This window comes from Sus scrofa, chromosome 2, assembly GCF_000003025.6.
Source record: "Sus scrofa isolate TJ Tabasco breed Duroc chromosome 2, Sscrofa11.1, whole genome shotgun sequence".
NCBI lineage: Eukaryota > Metazoa > Chordata > Mammalia > Artiodactyla > Suidae > Sus > Sus scrofa.
In genome coordinates, this window is record NC_010444.4 from 120,159,440 (window position 1) to 120,187,203 (window position 27,764).

General features: G+C 39.6%; 1 protein-coding gene across 3 annotated transcripts in view; it reads left to right on the plus strand.

The window, feature by feature from the left end:
- Positions 1 to 27,764, plus strand: part of LVRN (laeverin) — a 76,145-nt gene that overhangs the window by 41,856 nt on the left and 6,525 nt on the right. For all 3 annotated transcript variants that reach the window (XM_013995045.2, XM_003123852.4, XM_013995046.2), the window contains 11 exons: positions 1,192 to 1,257; positions 1,352 to 1,417; positions 1,811 to 1,983; positions 4,163 to 4,239; positions 4,583 to 4,722; positions 6,987 to 7,042; positions 13,977 to 14,130; positions 16,119 to 16,213; positions 19,405 to 19,512; positions 20,523 to 20,690; positions 20,913 to 21,050. In XM_013995045.2, the coding sequence (XP_013850499.1) occupies positions 1,192 to 1,257; positions 1,352 to 1,417; positions 1,811 to 1,983; positions 4,163 to 4,239; positions 4,583 to 4,722; positions 6,987 to 7,042; positions 13,977 to 14,130; positions 16,119 to 16,213; positions 19,405 to 19,512; positions 20,523 to 20,690; positions 20,913 to 21,050 (1,241 nt within the window). The remainder of the gene's footprint in view (positions 1 to 1,191; positions 1,258 to 1,351; positions 1,418 to 1,810; positions 1,984 to 4,162; positions 4,240 to 4,582; positions 4,723 to 6,986; positions 7,043 to 13,976; positions 14,131 to 16,118; positions 16,214 to 19,404; positions 19,513 to 20,522; positions 20,691 to 20,912; positions 21,051 to 27,764) is intronic.

The window sequence follows — 27,764 nt, forward strand, 5'->3', positions numbered from 1 at the left end:
CCTTTTCTAGTAGGGGGCAGGAAGGAGCAGTCTAAGTAACTAGCGTGGGGAGGTCCTTAGGAACATTGTAACAATAACAGGGAGACAGGTGGGATGATAAGGATCTGGCAATGCTTACCTTTCCCAGAGGCTTTTTGAGTTTTATTTCCTTGGAGAAGCCTTGAAGTCCCACACTGATGTGCTGCTACACAACTTTGTACAGAATTTTAACATTATTCAGTAGATTGGTTTCAGAAAACGTGGTTACATGGGTTCTTATCTAGTAAATATTAATCTACCTATAATAGATACTCACTATCACCCACCTTTATAAATAAAGACTTTGCTGTTTTTAAGGTGAACCCTTCTTGTCAGTGGAATTCTGTTCTTTTGTCAACCGAGAGAAAAACACACAACATGAAAGCTGTGCGTTATGTTTTGTTTGAGAATCTTACTGAGGACGATAGTCTGGGAGACAGCCTCTCAGAAAGTGCTGAGAAACAGCTCCAAAGAGGTCAGGGAGGAGCCAGGATATATATATGAGCTTTTTTTGCTAAGAAAAGCATGCAGTCAAGTGTGAAAAGATTACTGCTAGTCTCAGAGAACAGATATCTCAAGTTAATGATTTTAGTGTTTGGGGTTTTTTTGTGGGGAGGGGTGTTGGGAGGGGCACTCCTGCAGCAAGTGGAAGTTCCTGGGTCAGGGGATCCTGAGCCATAGCAGGATTTTAATGCTTTTCTGTGTGTGGAAAGATGCAAGAATCTGGGGTCACTGAAATTTTTCCTTAGATATGTATCTTAACTATCTAGAGGCCAGTTTATTCAAAGTGCAGAATGCCTCCTGTTTTCCTCCGTCCTGAGCTCCCCTCAGGGCACACTGTCAGGGGGCAAGGCCGTGGTGGCCTACGGCTTGATCCTTGTAGAACTGGAATGGCAGGCAACACTTTTTCTTTACACTGGCCTTGTAAATATCCCAAATTAAAAATTTTCCTTATGCTGGACTATTTATATGTGGGACACTTGCTCACCTTTTAGCCATTAATTAACGACAGTCTCCTATTTTATTCATTAGCATGTTTGGGGATAACCCAGACATTCAACTAAAGCCTCACACAGTGCAATCAGGAGCGTAGCTCAGAATCTTCCTTGTCACAATCAAATGTGTCTGTATTTAGATATTGAATTATGTTCACATAATGTTCTTGTGTCTTAGGGAGCGTCTATGGCCCGGATGCTTTCTAGTTTCTTGAATGAGAAGATATTTATCAGCGCACTTAAGGTGAGTTTACAAAATTGTTGTTACCTGGATGACAGTAAACATAAATTGCTTGGGCATGTTCTTTATTTTAACCTTAACTTTCCTATTTTGACAGTCCTATTTGGAGACATTTTCTTACTCAAATGCTGAGCAAGATGATCTTTGGAGGCATTTTCAAATGGTAATTCTTTCATCTCCTGCCATGTTTCTGCTCAGCTGTACTGAAGATTGGGAGGCCTTGTGCCAATGGCAGAGCCAAAGGAAAACAGTCTTTCCTTGTTTGTGGCACTCCCTTAAGTCAGGAGTTGTATCTTTAGTCTTCACTATATTTCAGGTGCCCAGAAGGGGGTCTTGCACATATTTGATCCATAAATATGTGTTCAGTGAATGAACAGTCTATAGAACCATTCATATTTAGAGAGTTGAACAGAATTAAATTGGGCCCAGAGTATTATCTACTGGGAATTACTATATAAATGAGGAGAAAGAGAACAATGTAATTTCTTTTAGGAAATTTCTACCTGGAAATATTTTGATGACAAATGTCTGCTTTTGTGATGATTCTTTAAAACAGGCTGTAGATGAACAGAGCAAAATTCTTTTGCCAGCAACAGTAAAAAGCATCATGGACAGCTGGACACACCAGAGTGGTTTTCCAATTATCACCTTAAATGCATCTACTGGCATCATGAAACAGGAGCCATTTTATCTTGGAAAGGTTAAAAATCAGAGTCTTCTAACTCACAAGTAGGTAGATTTACTCCTCTGTCTTCACCTCCCATGGGACTGAGCCTATGGGTGAGGAGGCATAACCCCTGCTGGGTCTGCACCCTTCCATGGGGTGACTCTGGTATGGTGACTGAGTGCCCCATGCAGGATATTGCTAGAGCACTAGGATGGGGCAAGGCCAAAGACCTGCATTTAGAAATTCATGCAGTGCCCCTCTCCTGGGATTTAGGGCCACACCTGCAACCACAGCTTTGGGTGTTATGTATTCTCTTTTGTCCTTTAGACAGAGGTAATGAATTACTCAGATTTATGGGTGAGAGGCAATAAGATAGAGCCTGGATGGCCTCATGTTAGTTAAGAGCAAAGGGGACTGTGTTGCAAGGTCATCTCCCTTCCCTAGAAACAGAACTGTATCCTTAAAGAATAATGATGACCGTATCCTTGAAAAATAATTCTGTGCGTGTCTGCCCATGTTTGTAAGTGTGCATTTGTAGTCATTTAAAATATTAGAATTATAGATCTAAAATTTGAACCTTATGTGTCTTATTTAAATCTCCAAGGAGAAGTTCCCTGGTGGCCTACCAGTTAAGGATTCAGCATTGTGACTGCTGCGGCTTGGGTTGGATCCCTGGCTTGGGTACTTCCGCATGGCATAGGCAAAAAAACAAAACAAAACCTCCAAAAAACCAAAAACGACAAAAACCTCTGAGTAAATATAATAACATGTATCCCAGGGGATTCTTGTAAAAGTGAAATGAAATAATAAGTATAAAGTAGCTTAACATTCAGCACTTTCCCTTCTCTTTCGTTAACTCACCTAATTTTCAACTGTTTTTTGATCAAGTTTTGATCCTCACATCTCACTGTATTAAGTATCAGCACAAATGAGTGATCCATTTTCATATACCACCACCAAAACTTTCAGGTTGTCCTACTCTTTCTTTGGAGAGAATAGGAGACCTGTATTTCCTTTCTCATTGTGATATTCCATGACTTTTGAGAAGAGGTGGCTTTAGCTATCACGTAAAGCTTCAGTTCAAAGTCTTTGAGAAACCAGACTTTAAGCATTTGAACAAATTAGAAATGTTACCCACATTCCAAGCCCTGGGTCTCTTCAGATGACTCAGGTCCTCCCTGTGGCTACCAACCTCATCCAAGTCAAGTCCACCACTGTGGGAAGGAGGCTGGCACTCAGTATTTATGAATAATCTGGCTGATTCCTGCTGAACACTTTTCAGATGGGGAGAAAGCTTGTGGTGGAAAAGCATTTCAGAATGCTTTGTCAAGCTTTTTTCTTCTTAAATGATTCTTCACCTGCCTTGGCACAGGTGGCTTTGGATCTGTCTGCAGCATTTGAATGACCCCTGAGTAAGGCCGGGTAGCCATAGTTTAATATAAACAGGCCTTGAAAGTTTGAGATGCAAGAGAGTCTTTTTTTTTGCCATTTCTTGGGCCGCTCCTGCGGCATATGAGGTTCCCAGGCTAGGGGTCGAATCAGAGCTGTAGCCACCGGCCTACGCCAGAGCCACAGCAACGCAGGATCCAAGCCACGTCTGCAACCTACACCACAGCTCACGGCCAGATCGTTAACCCACTGAGCAAGGGCAGGGACCGAACCGCAACCTCATGGTTCCTAGTCGGATTCGTTAACCACTGTGCCACGACAGGAACTCCCAAGAGAGTCTTAATAGGTACCTTAAGTTATAAGAAGCAAATCTGTAAGAGACAGCAATAATGTAAATAAATAACCAAAGCAAACCTGGCTTGTAAAAACAACAGTGGATCATATGTACATGTATAAGGAATCACTTTGTTGTACAACAGAAAATAGCACAACATTGTAAATCAACTATATTTTGATAAAACTTAAAAAAATGAAAACAGAAACAAACAAACAACACCAGTGAATCATTTTAAGAGCAAAGTCCTGCATAGCCACAGGGACACAGTTCTGTTTTTTTTTTTTCATCTCATTTAATATTGGCTCGGGGCTTATATTCTTTTTTTTTAATGATTTTTACTTTTTCCATCATTGCTGGTTTACATCATTCTGTCAATTTTCTACTGTACAGCAAGGTGACACAGTCATACATACATATATACATTCTTTTTCTCACAGTATCATGCTCCATCATAAGTGAGATCTTATGTTCTTATATGTGAACATTAACTGAATTTTTAATTTTTTTTCAAAAAGTGACACATGGATTGTACCTATTCTTTGGATGAAAAATGGGACCACACAGTCTTTAGTCTGGCTTGATAATAGCAGCAGTAAGTAACACATTTTTCAGAATATCTTCATCTATGTGCATAAATACATATATATATATATGTAAAGGGAGATAATAAAATGTTGAAATGTCTAGCTTTTAAAAAGCTCTCTGGTTTAAAATATTATTCTTCTCAAATGCAGAGCTTTAAAGAAAAGTTGCAAATCAAAAACCATTAAATGTGAAAAAATACAATGATGTGATAAAATCAATCTATATTTTAGAATTTCGTTATTTTTTGTTTTATTGGGTTTATTATTTAGAATTAAGAGGGTGTAGTACAAACGTATAGTGAAATATTTTTCAAATATACAATTTCAAACTTTTCATTTATTTCTTTGTAGAAGTATTCCCTGAAATGCAAGTTTCAGATTCTGATCATGACTGGGTGATTTTAAATTTGAATATGACTGGATATTATAGAGTTAACTATGATAAATTAGGTTGGAAGAGATTAAATCAACAGCTTGAAAAAGATCCTAAGGTGAGGTTATATTTTTTACCTTTTATTAAATATCATTAATATTGCAATTACTAGCCTTTAGAGGTTGAGCTTTCATTAACTTGTCTGGGGGGAAGCTGACCCCTCTTACCAAACCTAACCCCACGGGATTCTGGATTTTTTTTCTTTTTCTTAGAAAGGGGAGGTTTGGGTTGAATGTACTGTGGTTTTGAACATTAATTTTACTTTTCCAAAATAATTTGATAGCTTTCAAGATAAAAAGCAGAATAATTTCCTATCAGCCGTAGTTTTGTGATCTTAGGCAAGTAATGTCATTGTTCTCCTTCACTTGCTTTACTTTAAAATGGGAACAATATTGTATCTTTCTTATTCAGTATGAGGATTAGACGATGGAGGTAAACATATACTTAAAATTTCTAAGCCTGTAATAGGCATGCTGTACATATATGTTAGAAAATATTAATTTTATAAAAATTGTATGCTCACTCCCCCTCACAGAAGAGATTTTCCTTCACAAGTTATGAATACTAGTCCACTATCACTTCAAGTTGTCAAACAACTATAAATCGACATACAGTATATAAATATCAAAATTTGGCTAACTCTTGTCAGTCAGATTTTAATTGATTGAATTAAACCAAATCCCCAGGGATGGAGATGGATGCTGGCCTAGAAGTCTGCAGATTTTGCTCCTCTGTGAAATCTTCAGCTGTGCGTTTAGGCTCCATTCATGAAACTAGAGTGTTGAGCTAAAAGGTATCTTAGGTGTCTCTCTCTTTTCAAAAATTCTGTGAGTCACACAGCAGCCTCTCTAGCAGAAGCAGCCTATTGGTCCAGATCTTGGGTTATGGGTCAGGTAGACCTATAGTCCTATTCTGTTCATTATTTACCAGATGTGTGACCTTGGGCCTCTTATTTGGCCAGTCATTCCTTGCTTTCCTTATCTGTATAATAATAGGTATAGCAGACCAACCTTAAAGGGTTGTTGTGAAGATTAAATAAGGTGATGTGTGTATTATGTTTAAGAGAGGCCTGACACATTTCAGGCATTCAGAACATGTTCAGCAATTTAAAAAAATCATTGTTGTTGGGGTTTTGAATAAAGGTACAAAGACCAGTTATAATAATACTTTATTTAAAAATCTTTTTCAGAGTAGCCAAAATCTTCTTAGTTTCTAAGGGCTCTCTTAGCCATGGAAGCCCTAGATCCTGCCATGATAGCAGTGATTTCTTGAAACCATTGTAGATTCACTTGAAAAACTGAGCTCACTTATTCCTGCAACATAATTGGTGAGCAAATAACACATTTCTACTGTTCATATTAATCTAGAAAATGTCAGTGTTATTACTGCCAGAAAAGATATACAACTACCACCAAGGAAAGAATTAAGCTTGGCTTGTTCAGTTGCTCAAAGGAATGCTGTAAAGATAGATTTTCTGGGACCACATATGTGAACATGCTGGGAGTGTTGAAGGAATACGGTAGGAAAATGTAGGCACCCTTAGGACACAAGCTGAGACAGAATCCTGTGGCTTGGCAGTGCCCTGGAGCTCAGACAGAAGCCTGAGGAGTTAGGGTAGCAATTAACTCCTGCCTTTCCATGATTCAAAGCTCTGCTTGTGGTAATATATTGACTCAATAAAATTTTAAGAAAAGAGACCCCATTTAAAAGAGTGTAGCGCTGGGAACTATGTCTAGTCACTTATGACGGAGCATGATATTGTGAGAAAAAAGAATGTATACATGTATGTGTAACTGAGTCACCATACCGTATAGTAGAAAGAAAAAAATAATGTATTGGGGAAAGAAAAAAAAAAAGAGTACCTCAAAACATAAATAAATAAAAGAGTATCACAGTCTTGCCAAAATAGTGCTAAGTAATATTAATTTCAGGTTTTCTGTGCCAAAAATTCCCCCTGAGAATAATCTGGACATTGTGATACAATTTAATGTATACTCTCTGTGTTGGAGCCCTTTAAACTTGGCCTCTTGTTTTATTTTTTAAAAGGCTGTTTTTCATAAAGTATTTTGGCAAAACTCGCCGCCATATTTAAGCCTTATGATTGATGTCCAGAAGGATTATTTATCAAAAGCAGATGCGTAATAAATAAATTAGGAGAACGATCCTTAGAAATGGTCATTTCTCTGCACATGAGATAATTTACTTGAAAGTGCTTTATAAACAGCAGTGATCTTTAAATGTTGTTATTAATTTGGAAATTATTAATTTTTTTGCTAAAAATGTTCTCACCTTTTCCTGAACATCTCTGGATCTCATTTGCAGGCTATTCCTGTTATTCACAGACTTCAGTTGGTCGATGATGCCTTTTCCTTGTCTAAGTAAGTTTGTTTTCTTCTTTTACGGTTTTAGGATGTACCTTAAGACATTTTTTTTTCCTTTTCTTTTTTTTTTTTTTTTTGTCTTTTTGCTATTTCTTTGGGCTGCTCCCACGGCATATGGAGGCTCCCAGGCTAGGGGTCGAATCGGAGCTGTAGCCACCGGCCTACGCCAGAGCCACAGCAACGCGGGATACAAGCCGCATCTGCAACCTACACCACAGCTCACAGCAACGCTGGATCATTAACCCAATGAGCAAGGGCAGGGACCGAACCCGCAAGCTCATGGTTCCTAGTCGGATTCGTTAACCACTGCGCCACAGCGGGAACTCCCTTTCCTTTTCTTTTAGTAGTATTATTATTAAAGTACAGTTGATTTACAATGTTTCATCGAGTTCTGTTGTACAACAAAGTGACCCAATCACACACATTTCCCTGTGCCCATCCACTCCAGGTATAACAGTCTGCATCCCCAGAAACCCCCAAAATGCCTGTCTCTCCCACTCCCTCCCCTTTCCCCCCACCTTGGAACCTCAAGTCTGCTCTTCTTGGCAATGTTCTGTTTCTGTGCTTTGTTTGTGTGTTTGTTATTTTTAGATAGGATCATCTGTTCCATATTTCAGATTCTACAAATAAGTGATATCATATGGTATTTGTACCTTAAGAAATTTATAAACGTAATAATCTCATCACTTTGAAATTGCTTCTTCGTTATAAACAGGCCCTAAGTTATTAAGATTAGGATCAAATTTTGTGGTTGCTGTGTATTTGTCAACTAAAAAAATACCCATCCTGAAAGTTTAGAGTTAAGTTTTATTTGGAGCAAAATTAGGACTTAAGTCCTGGAGACAGCATCTCAGGTAGCCCTGAGAAACCGCTCCTGGGCGGTGAAGGAGAAGCTAGGTTATATAGGAGTTTTTGCAACAAAGGGCACGGTAGCAGGAAGAAAACAGGCCTGGGCTCACTGAAATCATTCCTTTGATATGCACCTCCACTATCAGGGCCAGTATCCTGAGTTTTCAATCTGCTGGACTCACTGGGTCTCACCTTGGAGGTGACTGCTTTCACGGATGACTGTGACATTCTTGATCCTGAACTACAGACCAGGCTGAAATACCACCCAAGGAGGAAAAGGGGGATCATCAGGTTATGATAAAAGTTAAGGGGAGGTGCATGCGGCATACACACATTTTACAAGAAAGTTTGTTGCTAATCTCCGTAAGGTTACAACCAGTCACAAGGAGCAGACAGCATCATGAAGGATTTTAGCGTTTTTCTAGCTATGAGGAGATGCAAGAATTGGGCACATAAAATCTTCTTCTCAAAAGGTCTGACGTATTCTTCCAGTTTTCCCAGAGCACAGTGTCTCACTCCTGGTCTTCACCCTGAGCTCCCCTCACGGGTGCTGTGGGGCAGCGGCTGCAGTGGCTCATGTTTTACTCCATGTAGAGGCAGATGGCGAGTGCCAAACATCAGTTCACATTGCTAATATAGAATGTGGTGGAATATGCAACAACGGGGGTGAAACTTGAGGACATTATGCTAAGTGCAATAAGCCAGTCACAAAAAGACAAATACTATATGATTTCATTTGTATAAGGTACTTGGAGTAGTCGCAGTCACAGAGACAAAAGATGGGTGGTTGCCAAAGGTTGAGGCAGTGGTGGGGGAGATGGGGAAGGAGATATTGTTTAATGGGTACAGAGTTTGTTTCACAAGATGAAAATAAGTATGGTGTTGAATGGTGGCGGTGGTGGTTACCCAATGTTATGAATATATTTAATACCACCAAACCATGCACTTAAAAAGGGTTAAGATGACAGGTTTTTCTGGTATGCATATTTTGCAACAATAAAAATATTAGAAAAGAGGCAATTAAAAAGTCATAATCAGGAAAGAGCAGTGATATCTACTATTAGAAATAAGAGCCATAGAAAACAATGTTTTTCACAACTTGAGAGGAAGGAATATGTTTTTTTTCCCAAGTCAAAACTTGTTGGTCACTTACATGAAAGACCTATATATTTTTAAATTAACTTTGGTATAATAAAGCCTGAGGTGATTATGGAGAATTTTTTAAAGGATCTTAAAAGAGCAGCAAAGAAAATTCAGTGTTTTAAAAGGAAGCTCTTAAAGGAAACCTTTTACAATGGTGAGGCAGAGAAGATATAAATAGAAAAAAGTAGTAGTGTTTAAATAGTTGTAGGATTATTACAAAATGTATAAAAATTATTTTTTAAAATCTGTCAAGTAAAAACTTAGGTAAAATACAAATGGTTCAGACTTTCATTTGTAAAGTCTTAAATATTTTTAAGACTGTGAAATATTAAAATGGATAAATTTACGTAGATGGTAGAAGATATCAGCATATTTTCTAAGATATTGGGAGTTAAGGAAATAAAGTAATGACATAGCTTTTAAAAAAATGCATTTCTGGAAAGAGACTATCGATTAAGATTTTGAAGTGATTTTTGTTACCCAAGTGTGATAGATGTAGGGATAATTTTAATGAGCCTGAATTTTAGTATATTGCAGAATTATTGATCTCATTTATATTGGATTTACTCATTATAAGCTGTGCTACTAAGTTTTTAACCAGGGAAATTAATATATCTTCAGAATTTAAAATTTCCAGACAATAAAATTAAGGGGTATGCATAATAAATTATCCAAAACTTCCCACCGTGGCACAGTGGATGAAAGATCCAGTGTTGCTGCAGCCGTGGCATAGGCCACAACTGCAGCTCAGATTCAGACCCTGGCCTGGGAACTTCCATATACTGCAGGTGCAGCCAAAAAACCAAAAAACAAATCCAGTGTTGAAACTGACAGTATGAACAGCCTCAGCCTAGCCAGAACCCAGATTGGGCCTTCAATCCCTGTGCGTGCCAGGACTGGAACCCAGCCGAAACCCAGTTTGGGGCTTAAACCCTTGGTTTTAAATTAGAATCAGGAGTTCCCGTCGTGGCACAGTGGTTAACGAATCCGACTAGGAACCATGAGGTTGCAGGTTCGATCCCTGCCCTTGCTCAGTGGGTTAACGATCCGGCATTGCTGTGAGCTGTGATGTAGGTCACACACGCTGTGAGCTGTGATGTAGGTCACACACGCGGCTTGAATCCAGAGTTGCTGTGGCTCTGGTGTAGGCCGGTGGCTATATCTCCGATTTGACCCCTAGCCTGGGAACCTCCACATGCCGTGAGAGCGGCCCAAGAAATGGCAAAAAGACAATAAATAAATAAATAAATAAATAAGAATCACTCACTGAGGTTCAGGTTCTTCAGGAATTGAGAAAGCGTCAAAATGATAGGCAAGAAATAGATTTATTAAGATAGGATGTTTGTGAGAGGAGGTTCTGCCTGGAGGATGGAGGATCCAGTGGGCTATGGTTTTATCATCCAAGGAGAGTGGGGGTCGGAAAAGCCCACCTCTTCCTTTCTGGGAGTACTAGTTCTCCTGGGTCTCCAGTAAGGTGGGTATTCAAATCAGCAGAAGGGCGGTCCTCAAACTCTGGCCCTTGGTCTGAATCTCAATGCAGGCCTCATCCCATCCCCTGAGGCAGTTCTCCCACCTTCACTCCTCAAGCAAGCCTGCCTTGTTCTGATGGCTTTTTTGGAGGATTTTTTTTTTTTTTTGGTCTTTTTGCCATTTCTTGGGCTGCTCCCACGGCATGTGGAGGTTCCCAGGCCAGGGGTCCAATCGCCAGAGCCACAGCAACTCGGGATCCGAGCCATGTCTGCGACCTACACCACAGCTCACAGCAACGCCAGATCCTTAACCCACTGAGCAAGGGCAGGGATCGAACCCACAACCTCATGGTTCTTAGTTGGATTCGTTAACCACTGTGCCACGACGGGAACTCCGAGGAGCAGTCATTAACTTACAGTGATCTCCCAATATCCCCTAAGTTTCCCTCTTTAACTGTGGTCCTTTATCAGGACCTCTACAACTACCTGTGCCTCCCTCATCCCTATCAGTGTCTTCTCTCTTTCTTTGGCCTGCCATATCTCTTGAATGAATGTCTGCTTATTTCATACTTTGTTTTTAACTTTCTTTTTTCCTCTGTGATGTACAGCACATCACCCACCACTCTGCGGAAATTTTTCTCTGCGATTACGGTAACTGTGATACCGTTAACCGAACTCTCTTGCACACTTCTTTTTTGGCTTCCTGAAACTCCAGTATGAAAACCTGGTTCTCCTCAGGTGTCTGACTTTTCTCCTGCTGCCATGAGCATCCTTAAGACCAATCATGGTTAAGTTATTTTCTTCTATTTTAACTCTGGGTAATTCATGTATTCTGATGGTTTTAGTGATCGTTTTACTGTGTATATATGTACAGTGCCCAGCAGGTATAAGATACACAATAATTGTTTGTGGAAAGATATATTGATGATTCCTTTTCTTTCTTTTTTTTTTGTAAGTCCTTAATATATTTTAATAGCTGGTTAATATTCAGTTTTCTCCAAATATCTTTTTTAACGATTTGTTCAAATTGAGATCCAAACAAGGTTTACAAATTACACTTGATTTTTGTGTCTTTTAAGTCTGTGTTTTTTTTAATTTTTTTTATTTTTTATTTATTTTTATTTTTTATTTACTTTTTTATTTTATTTTCCCACTGTACAGCAAGGGGATCAGGTTATCCTTACATGTATACATTACAATTACATTTTTCCCCCACCCTTTCTTCTGTTACAACATGAGTATCTAGACAAAGTTCTCAATGCTACTCAGCAGGATCTCCTTGTAAATCTATTCTAAGTTGTGTCTGATAAGCCCAAGCTCCCGATCCCTCCCACTCCCTCCCCCTCCCATCAGGCAGCCACAAGTCTTTTCTCCAAGTCCATGATTTTCTTTTCTGAGGAGATGTTCATTTGTGTTGGCTATTAGATTCCAGTTATAAGTGATATCATATGGTATTTGTCTTTGTCTTTCTGGCTCATTTCACTCAGTATGAGATTCTCTAGTTCCATCCATGTTGCTGCAAATGGCATTATGTCGTTCTTTTTTATGGCTGAGTAGTATTCCATTGTGTATATATACCACATCTTCCGAATCCAATCATCTGTTGATGGACATTTGGGTTGTTTCCATGTCCTGGCTATTGTGAATAGTGCTGCAATGAACATGCGGGTGCATGTGTCTCTTTTAAGTAGAGTTTTGTCTGGATAGATGCCCAAGAGTGGGATTGCGGGGTCATATGGAAGTTCTGTGTATAGATTTTCTAAGGTATCTCCAAACTGTTCTCCATAATGGCTGTGATGATTTCTAAATCTGCATCTCTACGTGTCTCCCTTGTATTCTGTTTATCTTGTGTTCACTTAAATTCATTACCTTAGGAGTTTCCTAGTGGCCCAGTGGATTAGGATCCTGCATTGTCACTGCTATGGTGGTGGTTCTATTCTTGTCTTAGGAACTTCTGCATACCGTGAGCACAGCCAAAAAAATACATTACCTTAAACAGTAACTGAACTTTATTTCTGTTTCTAAATTGTTCCTGCCATTATCTCTCTCTCTGTCAAAGGTACTCCTGTTCTTCCCATCATCCCCATTTGAAACATCAGAGGTATCTTTGACTCCTTTCTCTCTCCATCTCCCATCAAGTCACCCTGTCTTATCTATTCATTCTGAGGATCTGGGAAATGTCTTTTGAATTCTCACCTAACTTAAGGCCTTCACTGCTTCCATGCTGAGCCAACTTTCATCCCGCTTTGCCTGGCCTATTGCATAGCTTCCAGCCTTTAATCCTATAGAATTCCCTCCTGCCTTGGGCAGCACAGTTGCAACAAAATTATAAGGCATCAATTTCATAGTGTTACCCCAGTTGTTTAAACATTTTCCCACCAAATGTAAGCTCTTCATCCTGATAATCAGGGCCCTCCACAGTTTTGATTCACCTTAGCCATTTTAGCCCCTACCTCTTAGTTTACAGTAAAGAAATCCCCTGCCTTGGTTAGCTTGGTCTGCCCATCACACTAACTCCCACTTTATCTTCTTTGCCTCAAGCTGCCTTCCACCCATCCCAATCCTCCCCATCCTTCATTGTCCTTCTCAAGTTCCTCCTCCAGAAGGCCTTCTCTGACTCTCCCATCATGTGGGTATATTTTTCTTCTTTGCTATACTTTATTGCATTCACTGCCTCTGCTAGGACCTTTCATTAACTGCTTCTTAGGTGCAAGTCTCAGCTCCTCACTGAGTAATTAGCTCCTCACTGGTGAGCAAGAGCAATGTCTTTTGCGCACTTTCTAGCTTGTGTTCCCACTAGGGGCCAGCAGGGGCAAAAGACGGAGAATGACTTTTAATTAATATTTGTTGAATGAAAATTGTACTCTCTTAAGAATGTATACTAAATACACAGATATTCTTTTTTTTCTAGATAATTGGTTACACATTATTTTTTGTGGGTTTATAATGCAATTATAGAATATTCAAAACCCAGAGCAAAGACCAAAATGTTGACTCAAAATTTCACTATACTGATGCAATATTTGCTTTTCCATTTATCTTGTTGGATACATGGTTATTATTATAGCATACAATCTGATTTTCCCCTATTCTCTTTAATGTTGCTGTTTATTTTTTTATTTTTATTTTTTCCATTATAGTGGTCTACAGTGTTCTGTCAATTTACTACTATGCAGCAAAGCTAAATGCACAGATATCTGAGTGCCTGACAATCGGTACAATATTTGGCCTGGATTTTCTAGAGCCTCCAAGAATTTGGGCATTTGAACCTATCAAACTGACATGGAGGGTCTGTCAACATTGCTTGGGTTCCACGTTATCAATGAGATGGGACTTTTACTCTCTAGCTTCTTGATTTCATATACCTTATTGAAGTTAAGCATTGACGTGTGGAACAAATATGGAAAGTGTACAAATTATTTAGCAAGGGAAGCTGTTTTGAATCTGTTTTTTTTTTTAAACCCAAACAGAAACAATTATATTGAGATTGAAACAGCACTTGATTTAACCAAGTACCTTGCTGAAGAAGATGAAATCATAGTGTGGCATGCAGTTTTGCTGAACCTGGTGACAAGGGATCTTATTTTTGAAGGGAAAAACCATGATATATACCCATTGTTAAAGGTAATTTCATGCTTTATTAGGTAGTTTGGGTTTTGTTTTTTTTTTTTTAATCCTATCTTCCTCTTTCTATATTTCAGAAGGCATCTGTGAAGCAGGTCTTTCCTCAAAATAATAATTTATTAGTTCTGTATATATTCATTTCCTTAAGAATGGCTGGTTATTCTTAGTCTTAGATATTTTCATCTCCTGGTCTAGGAGATGAGTATAAGAGAAGTTTGAAAAGATACTTAATCCTTGGGAAGGTGCAAATGTGTCTTAAGAAACCAGAAGTGGATGGAAATGATATGGCTTTTTTTCTTATATAAAAAAGAATCATGTCTATTAACAGCTGTTTCCCTAAAAGGTTGTTAGTCAAACAAAATGACTTTTCCCAACTTTATATTCATGATTGAAATACTCTGATTTACAGGGCCAGCACTTAAAACAAGAAACTTTATTCCAGAAACAGTAAACATGGTGAAGCTGCTTTTGAAAATAGGTAGAGAGACTGGAAATTCGGAATTAATGAAAAAATGACATGCCATCATGTACTTTTATTATTATTATTATTTTATTTATTTGGTCTATTTTAGGGCTGCATGCATGGCATATGGAAGTTCCCAGGCTAGGAATCCAATAGGAGTTGCAGGTGCCGGCCTACACCACAGCCACAGCAATGCAGGATCTGAGCCGCATCTGCAACCTACACCACAGCCATGTCCATGCCGGATCCTTAACCCACTGAGTGAGGCCAGGGATCAAACCCACATCCTCATGGATTCTAGTCAAGCTCATTACTGCTGAGCCACGATGGAAACTCCCATCACATCCTTATAAAAAAAGGAAAATAATAGATACAAAAAGGGAAAATTATGTTATTAGAGCCTAAACAGTGATCAGAAGAAAGACAGCCCAGAGAAAACCAAAGCCAAAGTTCAGAAAGAGCCCCTCCGAGAGTTAGGGCCACAAACCAACCAACAAGTGTGTTAGATGATGATTCCAAGTGAATTTCCAGGTCAGTCAGAGGGTGAGAGCACACAAGCACTTCAGGGTTCCAAACTTCCTTTTATCTAGTGTCAAAGTGCTGATGGGAGCATTCTTGAATGTGGGCATGACAACTAACAGAAGAAGGCACTTAAACATTTGTGGGATCGAGGTAGCTCATTGATAACATCTGATCACTGGTTCTGCGTAGAGAAGTAAAAGCTGGTATTTGTTTTTAAAAAATTTCAACGAGTAACATTAGTTTATTCTGAGGGATATGTTGGTAAACATAGGACTGTTATAATCTGAGTATTTATCAGCTCAATTGAAGAAACTTTATTTCAGACCCAGGGCTTAAATCTGGTGAAGGCATAATCAGTATTCCTTGCTTTTTGGGGGTAAATATACTAAGCATCGAAGTTTTAAGGTGGAAAAATTGTTTTATAGTTTTACATTTTTTCCTCTATTTTTTTTTCTCTCTTTTTAGGGTCACACTCAAAGCATATGGAGGTTCCCAGGCTAGGGGTCAAATCAGAGCTATAGCTGCCAGCCTACACCACAGCCACGCGGGATCCAAGCCATGTCTACACCCTACACCACAGCTCACAGCAGCGCCAGATCCTTAACCCACTGAACGAGACCAGGGATCAAACCTGCATCCTCATGGATGCCAGTCAGGTTCATTAACTGCTGAGCCACAATGGGAACTCCTTTTTCCTCCTCTTTCCTTTTAAAGACAGGCAGAAATGTTTACATGATACTAAATGATAACAACGGCTAAGATTTTTTAAATTCCTACTACGTGCCAGGCATTGTGCTTATACACATCGTTTGTTTATATATTCCTTAGTATGAGGAAACTGAACCTAGAGAGGTTAAAAAAATAACCAGTTGCACATTTAGTAACAAATCAAGATGATTTCTGAAGAAATATCTATCACCTCTCTGTTAATGTCCAAAGGGGAGAGTAGGGCAGTTGAGTGTCGTGAGCAGAACTAACAGTGCATTTTCTTTATTTTTTACAGAAGTATCTGTTAAAGAGACTTATCCCGATATGGAATACTTATTCAACTATAATTCGTGAAAATGTGGCAGCATTGCAAGATGACTATTTAGCTCTGTAAGTGTATTTTTGAGCAGTAATAATTGAGTAAAATGATTCATATTAAGGGATAGGTTTCCAGAGTCATAAAATAAGATCCCAATATTTATGATACACTGAGAGATTTGTGTACAATTGGAGAACAGTAGCTTTGGGATTGGTGAGCTACATGTACCCTAATGGGAAATAATATTGGGGGATCTTAATTGGCCCGCAAAGCACATACATGTGCACGCAGGAATTTATAGTTTTATATTCTCAAATTTTAGGCTACTGGTTAAAATCTTAAGTGTGTGGCACTGTTAGCGGAGGGTTGTACTGAGCAAAACCGGCCTATACAAAAGAATGAAGTGTACAGAAAGGCCACAGGGGAAAAAAATCCTCTCTGCATATTGTTGATGATAGAGGGGAGAAGGCCATTATTTATGTTAGACAGAAGTTCTGACTTTATTATGCAAATGTAATGAGAGAGGTTGACAGTGAAATATATCCATCATTTGTGTTTGAACTTGACTAAGTATTACAAGTGATTTCCCCACCATTGACTTGTGGGAGGAGTGCGCATCTTTCATGCTGGTCTGGGAAGGGGTGTAAGGCTTATCGGGGCTGTGGTACTGCTGGTACCTGTGATACAAGGTTTGTGTGTATAGGCTGGGCTTTCAGATTTAGGGAGGGAATTTGGGGCCAACAATGAATGGTGCAGAGATTACACTTACAGCTCCAATCAACATCAAGCTGAAATCAATTAGACCAAGCAAGAATTAAGATTCCATTCATATATAATGCTTGCACTGCCAAAATTATAGGTGTAGAGAACAGACAATAATAACTAGAGGTTAAGGAGAGGGTAGGGGCTCACAGAAGTGAGTGTGGCAGTGAAAGGACATAAGGGATTCTCATGATGAGGAAAATGTCCCAGGAATTCCCGTCGTGGCGCAGTGGTTAACGAATCCGACTAGAACCATGAGGTTGCAGGTTCGATCCCTGGCCTTGCTCAGTGGGTTAAGGATCCGGCGTTGCCGTGAGCCGTGATGTAGGTCGCAGACATGGCTCGGATCTGGCATGGCTGTGGCTGTGCCATAGGCTAGCGGCTACAGTTTCAATTAGACTCCTAGCCTGGGAACCTCCATTTGCCACAGATGTGGCCCTAAAAAGTAAAAAAAAGAAAAAAAAAGAAAATGTCCTGTATCTTGATTGCCTCAGCCAATTTGTCATGATACTGTATCATATTACAATATTATATAACATCAATGATTATAATTTAATTACTTATACAATTATAAATAATATTAGTGTATGATATTGTAGTATAGCTTTGCAAGATGTTACTATTAGGGGAAACTGGGCAAAGGGTGCAGGGGATACTTCTGCATCATTTATATACAGCAGCATGTAAATCCACAATGATCTTAAAATATAGTTTAATTTAAAAATTGAAGTCTGGGAGTTCCTGTCATGGTGCAGTGGAAACAAATCTGACTAGGAACCATGAGATTGCAGGTTCGATCCCTGGCCTCGCTCAGTGGGTCAAGGATCGGCGTTGCCATGAGCTGTGGTGTAGGTCAAAGACTCGGCTTGGATCTGGCATTGCTGTGGCTGTGGTGTAGGCTGGCAGCTGTGGCTCCAATTGTACCCCTGGCCTGGGAACTGCCATTATGCTGTGGGCGCAGCCCTAAAAAAAGCAAAATAAATAAATAAATATAAAAAGTAAAGTCTGAATTTCTTTACAATGTTAAAAAAAAAGAGAAAGAAATAGGCAAAAGATGATTATTCTCTCTCAAGAGTATCCTTCTGAGAGGGAGAAATGTTAGAGCTAGGGCATGTGACTAGAAGGATGTAGGGTTGAACTTACAAATGGATGGGGAACAGTGGGGATGAGCTGGGATGGTAAGTGGGCAGGCAAGTTGTACAAGTCACAACCAGAGTTCCTGTTGTGGCTCAGCAGGTTAAGAATTCAACACAGTGTCTGTGATGATGTGGGTTCCATCCCTGGCCTCACTTGGTGGGTTAAGGATCCAGCATTGCCACAACCTGTGGTGTAGGTCTCAGACATGGCTCGGATCCTGCATTGCTATGGCTTTGGGGTGGGCCAGTAGCTGCAGCTCTGATTTGGCCCCCAGCCTGGGAACTTCCAGATGCTGCAGCTGTGGCCCTAAAAAGAAAAGAAAGGCCCACCGAGGCAGCACCTTTGTTAACCAGCTGCGGCCTTAGCACTCCTAAATTGGACTGACATAACCTGCTTTTTGTTGCATCCCTGGACCAGTTCTCTTCAGAGCAACCGCAGGGAGTTAGACTGTGCTTCCAGAGAATTCTATCCTGCTGCTGCCAGCTTGGGGGTGGGTGTGGAGAGGGAGGGAATGTGTAAAGGAGTGTTCACAACTGTCTCTCAGAGGGCTTCACCCATGGATATTATACTTCTGCTTATTAGAAGGTCAGGCCAGGCCAGGATGAGGCTGGAGGGAGGGTGAAGCAATGGAGGTTCGGATCTTACATTTTCTGGAAACTTCTTGCATTTTCTGGAAACTTTTGAATTCCTTTACCTCTGACACTAAACTGGAGCATGTAGAGAGACACCTCCAGGCACCGCATATATCAGTATTTATCATTGTTCTCCACTGTATTCTTCTGAACTTAATTTGTTTAGAATCATAATGTGTGCCTCTGCTCAGTTATAAAAACAAAACAGAAACCTCTTTCCTTTTTCTGCACACAACTTTAATAGCCAGAAGGAGCAGAGGAAGAAACAGAAGCTTCAGTAAGAGGAGGCACGCTGTCAAAGAAGAGAAATAAACCATTCCCGCTTGTTCTCATACGTAGAGAAAGAATTTTAAAGTGGATTAGATCAGATACGCTAAAGTCATTTTTTTAATCCATAAGGCAATTATTGTGAAATGGAGGAAAAATAAATTGATAACAGATGTGGGATGTGTGTACACTCATTTGTGTTTGAGGGAGATGAAGGATGGCAGTAATTTATTTCTTACTTTCAAAAAATAGCAGCCTTAGAGCTTATTTGGTGCCTGAGAGCCTCTCAGCAAATATTTCTCTGAACCTTAAATACAGTTGCCATCCACAAAGGCTATTTTTTAACGAACCTGATGTTATTGGAAGGATGTTTGAAAATACCCATCTTTTATGAAACACATATTCTTGGAGGCAGAAAAAAATAAATGTAGTAATGAAAAATAAATGTTTTTCTTTCCTACAAGAATATCACTGGAAAAAGTTTTTGGAACTGCGTGTTGGTTGGGTCTTGAGGACTGTCTTCAGCTGTCAAAAGAACTCTTCAGAAACTGGATGAACCATCCAGAGAATGAGTAAGAGTAATATTGTAATTGCGCTTTTTTTTGTCCTGTTTCAGCACCAACAATTCCTCTGCATTTTTGATGCTTTTACCCTGGGAGTGATTATTTTGTTTTCACTTGGTTAATCTCTCTCTCTTACAGTTTTTTTTTTCCAAATATCAAAAATTATCTCAGAGTTCCTGTTGTGGCACAGTGGAAACAAATCCGAACTAGTATCCATGAGGATGCGGGTTTGATCCCCGGCCTCACTCGGCGGTCAGGGATCCAGCGTTGCTGTGAACTGAGCTGTGGTGTATGTCACAGATGTGGCTCATATCCCAGGTTGCTGTGGCTATGGTGTAGGCCAGCAGCCACAGCTCTGATTCAACACCTAGCCTGGGAACTTTCATATGCCACGGGTGCGGCCCTAAAAAGCAAAAATACATACATACATGCATAAATAAATAAATGTCTCAGGTAGGTCTGTACATAGTAATAGATTAGAATTTATACACTCAGTTCTCTCCCAGGACCTCTCATTGCCAATAAATTCCCTCATATGAGCCTATGCTTATCAGCTTGAGTCTTATATAAGTTGTTCTCTATGATTATTTATTCTTGTTATATACATTTAAGTGCATCATACCATTTCTTTCTGTATGAGTCTGCAGTCTTACTGGGAGCTGAGACCAAGATTCTGTCATCTTGGTGTTATCATACTACCTTTAATATATTATCGTAGATGGACTCTTAGAAAATGTGATAATAAGATATGAAACCAAACAGAATTAGCAGCATAGACTATACTATTTTAATTTAGTTCTCCCTCAAAACTCCTTAGTTTCTAAACTAGTTTGACTTAAAGATATTATTCTGAATGACAATATTCACCATTTGCTTTTCTAGGTTTCTACTTTTGATATTTATAGCTGAGATCACAGACTTTTTTTTCCCTAGATTTGTACTTCTAAATATATGGCAACCTAGATAAACGTACAACTTACCTGCTATGAAAAAGTATCATTGTATGTTATATCTTTCAGAATACCTTATCCAATTAAAAATGTGATTTTATGTTATGGCATTGCCCTGGGAAATGATAAAGAGTGGGATTTTTTGTTAAATATCTACAATAATACAACAAAGGAAGAAGAAAGGATTCAACTTGCTTATGCCCTGGGCTGCAGTAAAGAGCCATGGATACTAAACAGGTGATTATTATCAACTTACCTTGAAAGAGTTCCTTGTGGAAGAATGCAATTAACAAACCAAAGGGAGACAAATAGAAATGAGCTCATATAAGAATTAATATGAAACATATTTATGTATCACTCACTTAGAAACATATGGGATTTTCACTCCATTTATTTCGATGTACTCTTTCCATTAGAGAGTTTTTACATATTTACTTCCTGCCAAATGTGCTTTTGCAGATATATGGAGCATGCCATCGCTCCTTCTCCACTCACTTTTAATGAAACAAATATAATTGAAGCTGTGGCAGCATCTGAAGTTGGCCGATACATTGCAAAGGACTTTTTAATCAACAATTGGCAAGCTGTGAGTGAAAGGTAAGGATGAGATATGAGGCCTCTCTTTCCCTTAGGACACTGGTTTGATGCTAGTGGCTCAGCTTTAGTGAGGCCACCTCACTGGAGCCCCTTGTAGTGGCTAGAAAAGTGATCTTTTTTCTTGCACATAGTCTCACCACAAACTGGCTGTGTTATGGAAGATAACATCCCTTATCCCCAGTTTTGGCTTTCCCTGTGAATGTAGATTTGCATGGGATTGTTACCTACCTCATTTTCCCCATTGCACCCACTAAGAATCTTGTCTTCAGAGACACAGATTAGAATAAGTCATGTTTTTGGTGTGCGTGTACATTTCTATTCATTTATTTTGTGAAGTACGTCACCGTATCTTTAAGACATAACAATGCTTGTTATGACATAAACTTGGATGTTGCTTGTGTCTTTTGTCAGATTCCCTTCATATATCTGGGTTCCCTTGCTTCTTAGCCTGTTGGGAAAAACATACATTGAAATCCAAATGTCAGGCAGTAAGTCCTCGATATCTGCTCTTTCTAGAACATTTAACCATACATTCTTAAAAGCCTAGAATAACATATCCTATAATTCTCTACTTACCTTAGAGTTAGCAGATACAAAGTAGCTGACAATTCAGCAGCCTTTCCAATAAAGCTGGAAGACACGTTTTATAAATAAGTTTAGCTCTTTGGAAAAGAAAGCATATTTACAATATAAATGGTTCTCTTATAGAGCAAAATAATAGATTGTTTTTCTTTTATAAGCATCTATTGAACACATTTACAACACACCAAAACATGTATTTTTATTTTTTATTTTTATTTATTTATTTTTTTTGTCTTTTTGCCTTTCTTGAGCCGCTCCCTCGCCATATGGAGGTTCCCAGGCTAGGAGTCTAATCAGAGCTGTAGCCACCGGCCTACACCAGAGCCACAGCAACGCAGGATCCAAGCCGCATCTGCAACCTACACCACAGCTCATGGCAACGCCAGATCCTTAACCCACTGAGCAAGGCCAGGGATCAAACACGCATCTCATGGTTCCTAGTCAGATTCGTTAACCACTGCGCCACGACGGGAACGCTAAAACATGTATTTTTAAATCAAAAATTTAAAACATAGATAAAAACTCACTTGTACAGTAGCATTTTTCTGCCTCATCCGTGGAACATCCATGGCATACTCACACATTGAGAATATCATCCTTATCTTTTGTTTTAAATTGTCATTTTAGATTCATTGCTTCAAAGAGCCTTATGAACTCTTTAAATTTCCTGAGATCCCTAAGACCTTGGGATAAATGATGTCTTCCATTTTTGCTTAAGTCATTAAGGATAATGCCCTCCTCCCCAGGTCCTTCTTCCCAGTGGGGTTTTGGGAGTTGACTATACATCAGAATTATTTATACAGGTCCCCTTCAGTGCCAGGAAGTTTCAGAGATCCCAGCCTCATAGGGCTGTCTGGTACTTTCTGTCCTCTGTCCCTGGAGTTTGCATCAAGAGCTCTGAGCCCATGCCAACTCTTGATCTGACATGCCTGGCCTTGCCTGGACTGGACGCCATCTGCCCTCTTGCTGCCATGATCATTTTGCCCAGGGTCACTCACTTCAACGACAGTCCTTGACTGTTGTCTTCCAGAGCATCCTGCCAAACAATCTAGTAGCAATCTTGGAATTAAAATGTTGAGAGAATAACTTCTTTAAAAAATATGTGATGATTTCCCCAATAATTTACAAGGATCCAACTTCATATTCTCCATGCCTCTGACACTCTGCCAGGCCCTGAGGAACACATAGCTTCACAGTTACTTCCCAGGCTCAGTGTAGCAGTTCCTGGCACTTGGTATGCACTTCTAAGTGTTAAGGACTCTTGCTGTTGTTATGGCTCAAGATGATTTGGTGTCTGCCAGTCCTGGGCCATAGCCAAACTCAGACAGGTGAACCTAAATGCAGACTAGACACTTTCTAATGTAGCAGAGCTTCATAATCACCTGGTGTGAGTAATATACCTAAAGACTCCTAAGCCCACCTACTCTTTGAAAATCAGAATCTGCCAGAATAGGGCACACAGTCTGTACCTTTCACTAGCCTCCCCCAGGTGACCGAGGTATAGTTTATCATGGAACCAGTTGATACTGGATTAAAATATTATCTAAGGCTGCATTGCTCAGTGTAATAACTTCTCGCTAACGTATGGCTATTTAAATTTCAATTAATTACAATTAAGTAAAATTTAAAATTCAGGACCTCAGTTGTACTATCCTTGTTTTAAGTACTCAGTGTGGCCAATAGCTACCATATTGGACAGCTCAGGTGGAGAACGTTTCCAACCTCGAGAGAATTCAGCTGGACAGCACTGCTCCGAGGGGTAAAACAGATCCTCAGTGCATTCTTCCCCTCTTTTTTGTACCATACACAACACATGTAACTAATTAAGCAACCCCCTCCCCAAATGGCTTTGAGCAACCCATGGAAAAGATTACCCTTAATTTAAGTGTTTTAATTTTTATTCCTCAGCGGAACTTTTCTTCTGCATTAAGAGAACAGAAACATGTTTGCAACGCTCTAAAAAGTCCATTGTCTAGTAATGTATTTAAGTGATCTAAGTGTACTAAACAAGAATATAGAAGAAATTCCTTTTTTTTCCGGAAAACAACTCTGAGTGTTTCACTAGCTTCAAAAAGTGCTCAGAGTTATAAATGCATTCACCTTTTTTGTTTTTGTTTAATTTTTTATGAAAATAATTTGCTAAATAAAAGCAAAATCTGTATCAGGAAGCAGAACTAGAAACTATGATGGCAGACAGGTAATTAGAATGAGCTTTGGGGTCAGAACAAACCTGCTGTGTGTTCTGGGCCATTTACTTCAGTTTTCTGAGTCTCAGTGTTCTTGTTCATAAACTGGGAGAAATAGTAACTCTTTGTAGATTTGGGAGTGGTGAGAGCATCATTGAATCATAAATACTAAGTGCTACTCTGTTAAATGCGTTCACTTTCAACCATGGCTTGAATGTTTTCACCTTTTATTGACAAAACGCCATGCTCGTAAAATAGATGCCTTTTCTATTTATAGTAAATTCATCTTAGTTTACTCCTCTCGCACATTCTGCTACAAAAAGCCTTTGAGACTCAAATAAATTTGTCTTCTACATCTATAATGTTTGTTTCTAGAATTCAATTTATAGTCATCAGTCTTGATGAATTTTGCAAATGATTTTGAATAGACAGTAATAATGTAAAGAAATTAAGAGGAAATAAAAGCTCAAATGAATTAATTAAAACGTTATATGCACAAAAATAACACAGGAATGCTTACTTTATTCTTTCTATATCAGAATATTTATCATTTATTAAACAACTCTAAGTGGGTATTTCATTATCCCAAGAAGTTCTCAGAATTGTAAATGTGTTACATTATATTTGACATGAATATGTGCATGTCACCAGTCTTCATAAAATAGAGTATAAAGGTATAAGTAGACAAATGGTTATGACAAATTAAATTTATATTATTTAAATGAAAAGAATTTATTCTAAATTGCAAAAATGTGACATCACTTGCACATTAGTTTTTTTTTTTTTTTTTTTTTTTTCCTTTTAGGGCCCTACCTGCAGCATATGGAAGTTCCCAGGCTAGGGGTTGAATTGGAGCTGCAGCTGCTGGCCTATGCCACAGTCATAGCAATGCCAGATACAAGCTGCATCTGTGACCTACACCACAGCTCACCACAATGGCGGATTCTTAACCCATTGAGTGAGGCCAGGGATCAAACCTGCTTCCTCATGGATACTAGTCAGGTTCTTAACCCTCTGAGCCACCATGGGAACTCTACTTGCACGTTAGCTTTGAAATGGCTCTTTCTCTAGTATGTTCCACTGAGCTTTAGTCATGGAAGACATTGATAAACCTTCTGTGAACAAAGGAAGAAGCAGTAGCTCAATCAGTTTGGGAACTGTCTGTTTTAACTCTACTTTTGTAAATTTACAGTATAAATTAGCTCCATAATGCTCCAAGAAGCCCTTCAGAAGGAAATCTAGCATCTAACCCAGCATCTCAGAGCTGTCATCCTACTTACTGCCTATGCTAATGTGAACAGTCAATCTGCCGATAGATCCGTTGTCCCAAGAGAAAGACAGATGAGAACCTAATTCTCCACTTGTCTGGAACTGTAACTAGAACAACATCTGTTGATTGATCACCTATTTAGTTAACATTTAGGATTTGGTTTCCTCTTGTATAAAATAAAAGCTATTGTATTTAATCAACCATAAGGTTCTTCCTGATAATAAAATGTTCTAGTTTTTCTCTGCCAAGGCAGCTATTTCAAGCCATTGCAGGGGTTATAAAGTGATGAAGACATGGTATCTAAATGTTGCAGAAGACAGATGGAAAGTGCTTTGGGGATAATAGAAGAGGGGGGTTGGGGTTCGATTTGAACAAGCACTTGGAAAAAAAATCACCGTCCACAGAGGAGAGGACACCAGGAAATGCTTGGGGACAGGACTGAGAGTCTGACTAGGGACTGGTCCCAGTAGCTGGCTGGGAGTTCCCAGCATGGCTCAGCAGTCAATAAACTCAACTAGCATCCATGAGGACAAGGGTTCGATCCCTGGCCTCGCTCAGTGGACTAAGGATCTGGCATTGCTATGAGCTGTGGTGTAGGTCGCAGATGTGGCTTGGATCCCGAATTGCTGTGGCTGTGGTGCAGGCTGGTGGCTTCAGCTCCAATTTGATCCCTAGCCTGGGAACCTCCATATGCCTCAGGTGCAGCCCTAAAAAGACAGGAAAAAAAAAAAAAGACTAATAGCTGCTGGAGCCTAGGGCTCTGGAAAGGAGACAATAGGGATAATCTTGTGTTAGACTTGAGACACTGCCAGTGGCAGTCCAGGAACATCTGCTCCCCTCACCAGGCCCAAAATTCTTCCCTGGGAGCCTACAGGGACCCTAATCTGAAAATATATTTTTGAGCATTTGCTTGAGTCAGACAACTCTGGCTTGATCCTGCCTCCCACCCATGTACAGAGCACTGCACTGATTGCTGTGGGGTATTTAGTTAACTGTTAGATAAAAGATGATTTGTGAATACTGATCCCAGTGATAGAACTTCCACTGACCATAAAGACGTCTTTCAGGTAACAGAAAAATCAATATGTACATGCAGCTGTGGCTAGATCCTATGAGAGAGTGTGTGACTAGACATAAAGCAATAGAATTTTTTGACTTTTATTGGATGTGGTAAAAGTGATATTTGCATCATCCTTGTCATGTTGCCAAAAGGCTTTTGTCAAACAATGTAGGCTTCACAGCCTGCAGGAAAACCCTAGTTTTAGTTGAACCTAGACTACAAGGGATTATCGGTTTCAAACTTAACTGAACCAAAGTGAATCTTACCTTCTTCTTGACTATATTTTTTCTCCAAATACGTTATATTGGCTACAGTCCTGAGCTTGAAAACTTGCACTTATTTTCTCTTCCACTCTGTGGTATTTCATGATGGGGAACACAGAATGGAAAAGGTTAAGTCAGAACAAACTGAGAGAATTAAGATGTCATCAGGGCTGTGGGCCCAAGCACTGGTGGCCCATTGGCACCTCCAGTCACTGGGTGTGGCTAGATATCTTGGTGCCTCCATGCTTGCGGAGTGGCCATGCCTGCTGCAGGAAATTAGCCATGGCAGGAGAGGGCTAGGAGGAGAGGGCAAATATGAGAAAGAAGAGAGAAAGAAGGTGAGGCCAACTAGAGTGCACAAATCCCTGTGCCCATACTAGCGCTGAATGTTACCAGCTTCTTGAAAGGGCAGCTATACTGTCAAACATTGGCTCCTGTCTTGATGTTAATACACTTGACTACTGGTGGGATAAATAGTTTGGAATGTATATATTTTTGTTCAGTGCTATTTCAAAGAGACTGCTCCCTCACCGTGACGGACCAATCACCTGTCTCAAAAATATCTCCTCTTAAAACTTGTGAGAAGGGAAAGGAATGAAGTGTGCCAGGCACCTTGATGGATGCTTCAACATACATCATCCCATTTAACCTCCATGCCAGTGCTTCTAACTATATGCTATTCCCTGTTTTTATAGTTTATAACTTTCTCCAAGGTAACTTCAAACCCATACCTTTCTCTTGTATCTGGTAGAAGAGTCACACGTTTGGCAATAGTAGTAGGTAATTTCCTTCTGTTTTCTACTTTTCTGGGGGGGTCTTTTTTTAGGACTATACCCATGGCATATGGAAGTTCCCAGGCTAGGGGTCGAATTGGAGCTACGGCTGCTGACCTATGCCACAGCCACAGCAACACCAGTTCCTGGCTGCATCTGTGACCTACACCACAGCTCAGGGCAACACTGGATCCTTAACCCACTGAGTGAGGGCAGGAATGGAACCTGTATCCTCAGGAATACTAGTTGGGTTTGTTACGGATGAGCCACAGAGGAGCTCCTACTTTTTTTTTTTTTTTTAATTTGGAGCTCCTGGTCTTTGCAAATTTTGTCAAATTTCTAGAGTCTTTTCAGAGGCTTTTTATACCTGGCCAACAGAAATGAAGAACTAAGAAATATTTCCTCTTTCCCCATAGACACAGGTTTACTTGACTGAATTCTAAGTAGATTGTCTCTTCTCCTCCACTTTGGTGAAAGAGATGCAGCCTAAGTTACAGCTGGGAATTTAAACAGGACATAAGCCCTGTTTTCTTTCACCTTTGTCTGCATATCATGCCACTAACTCTTACAGTTTTTAATT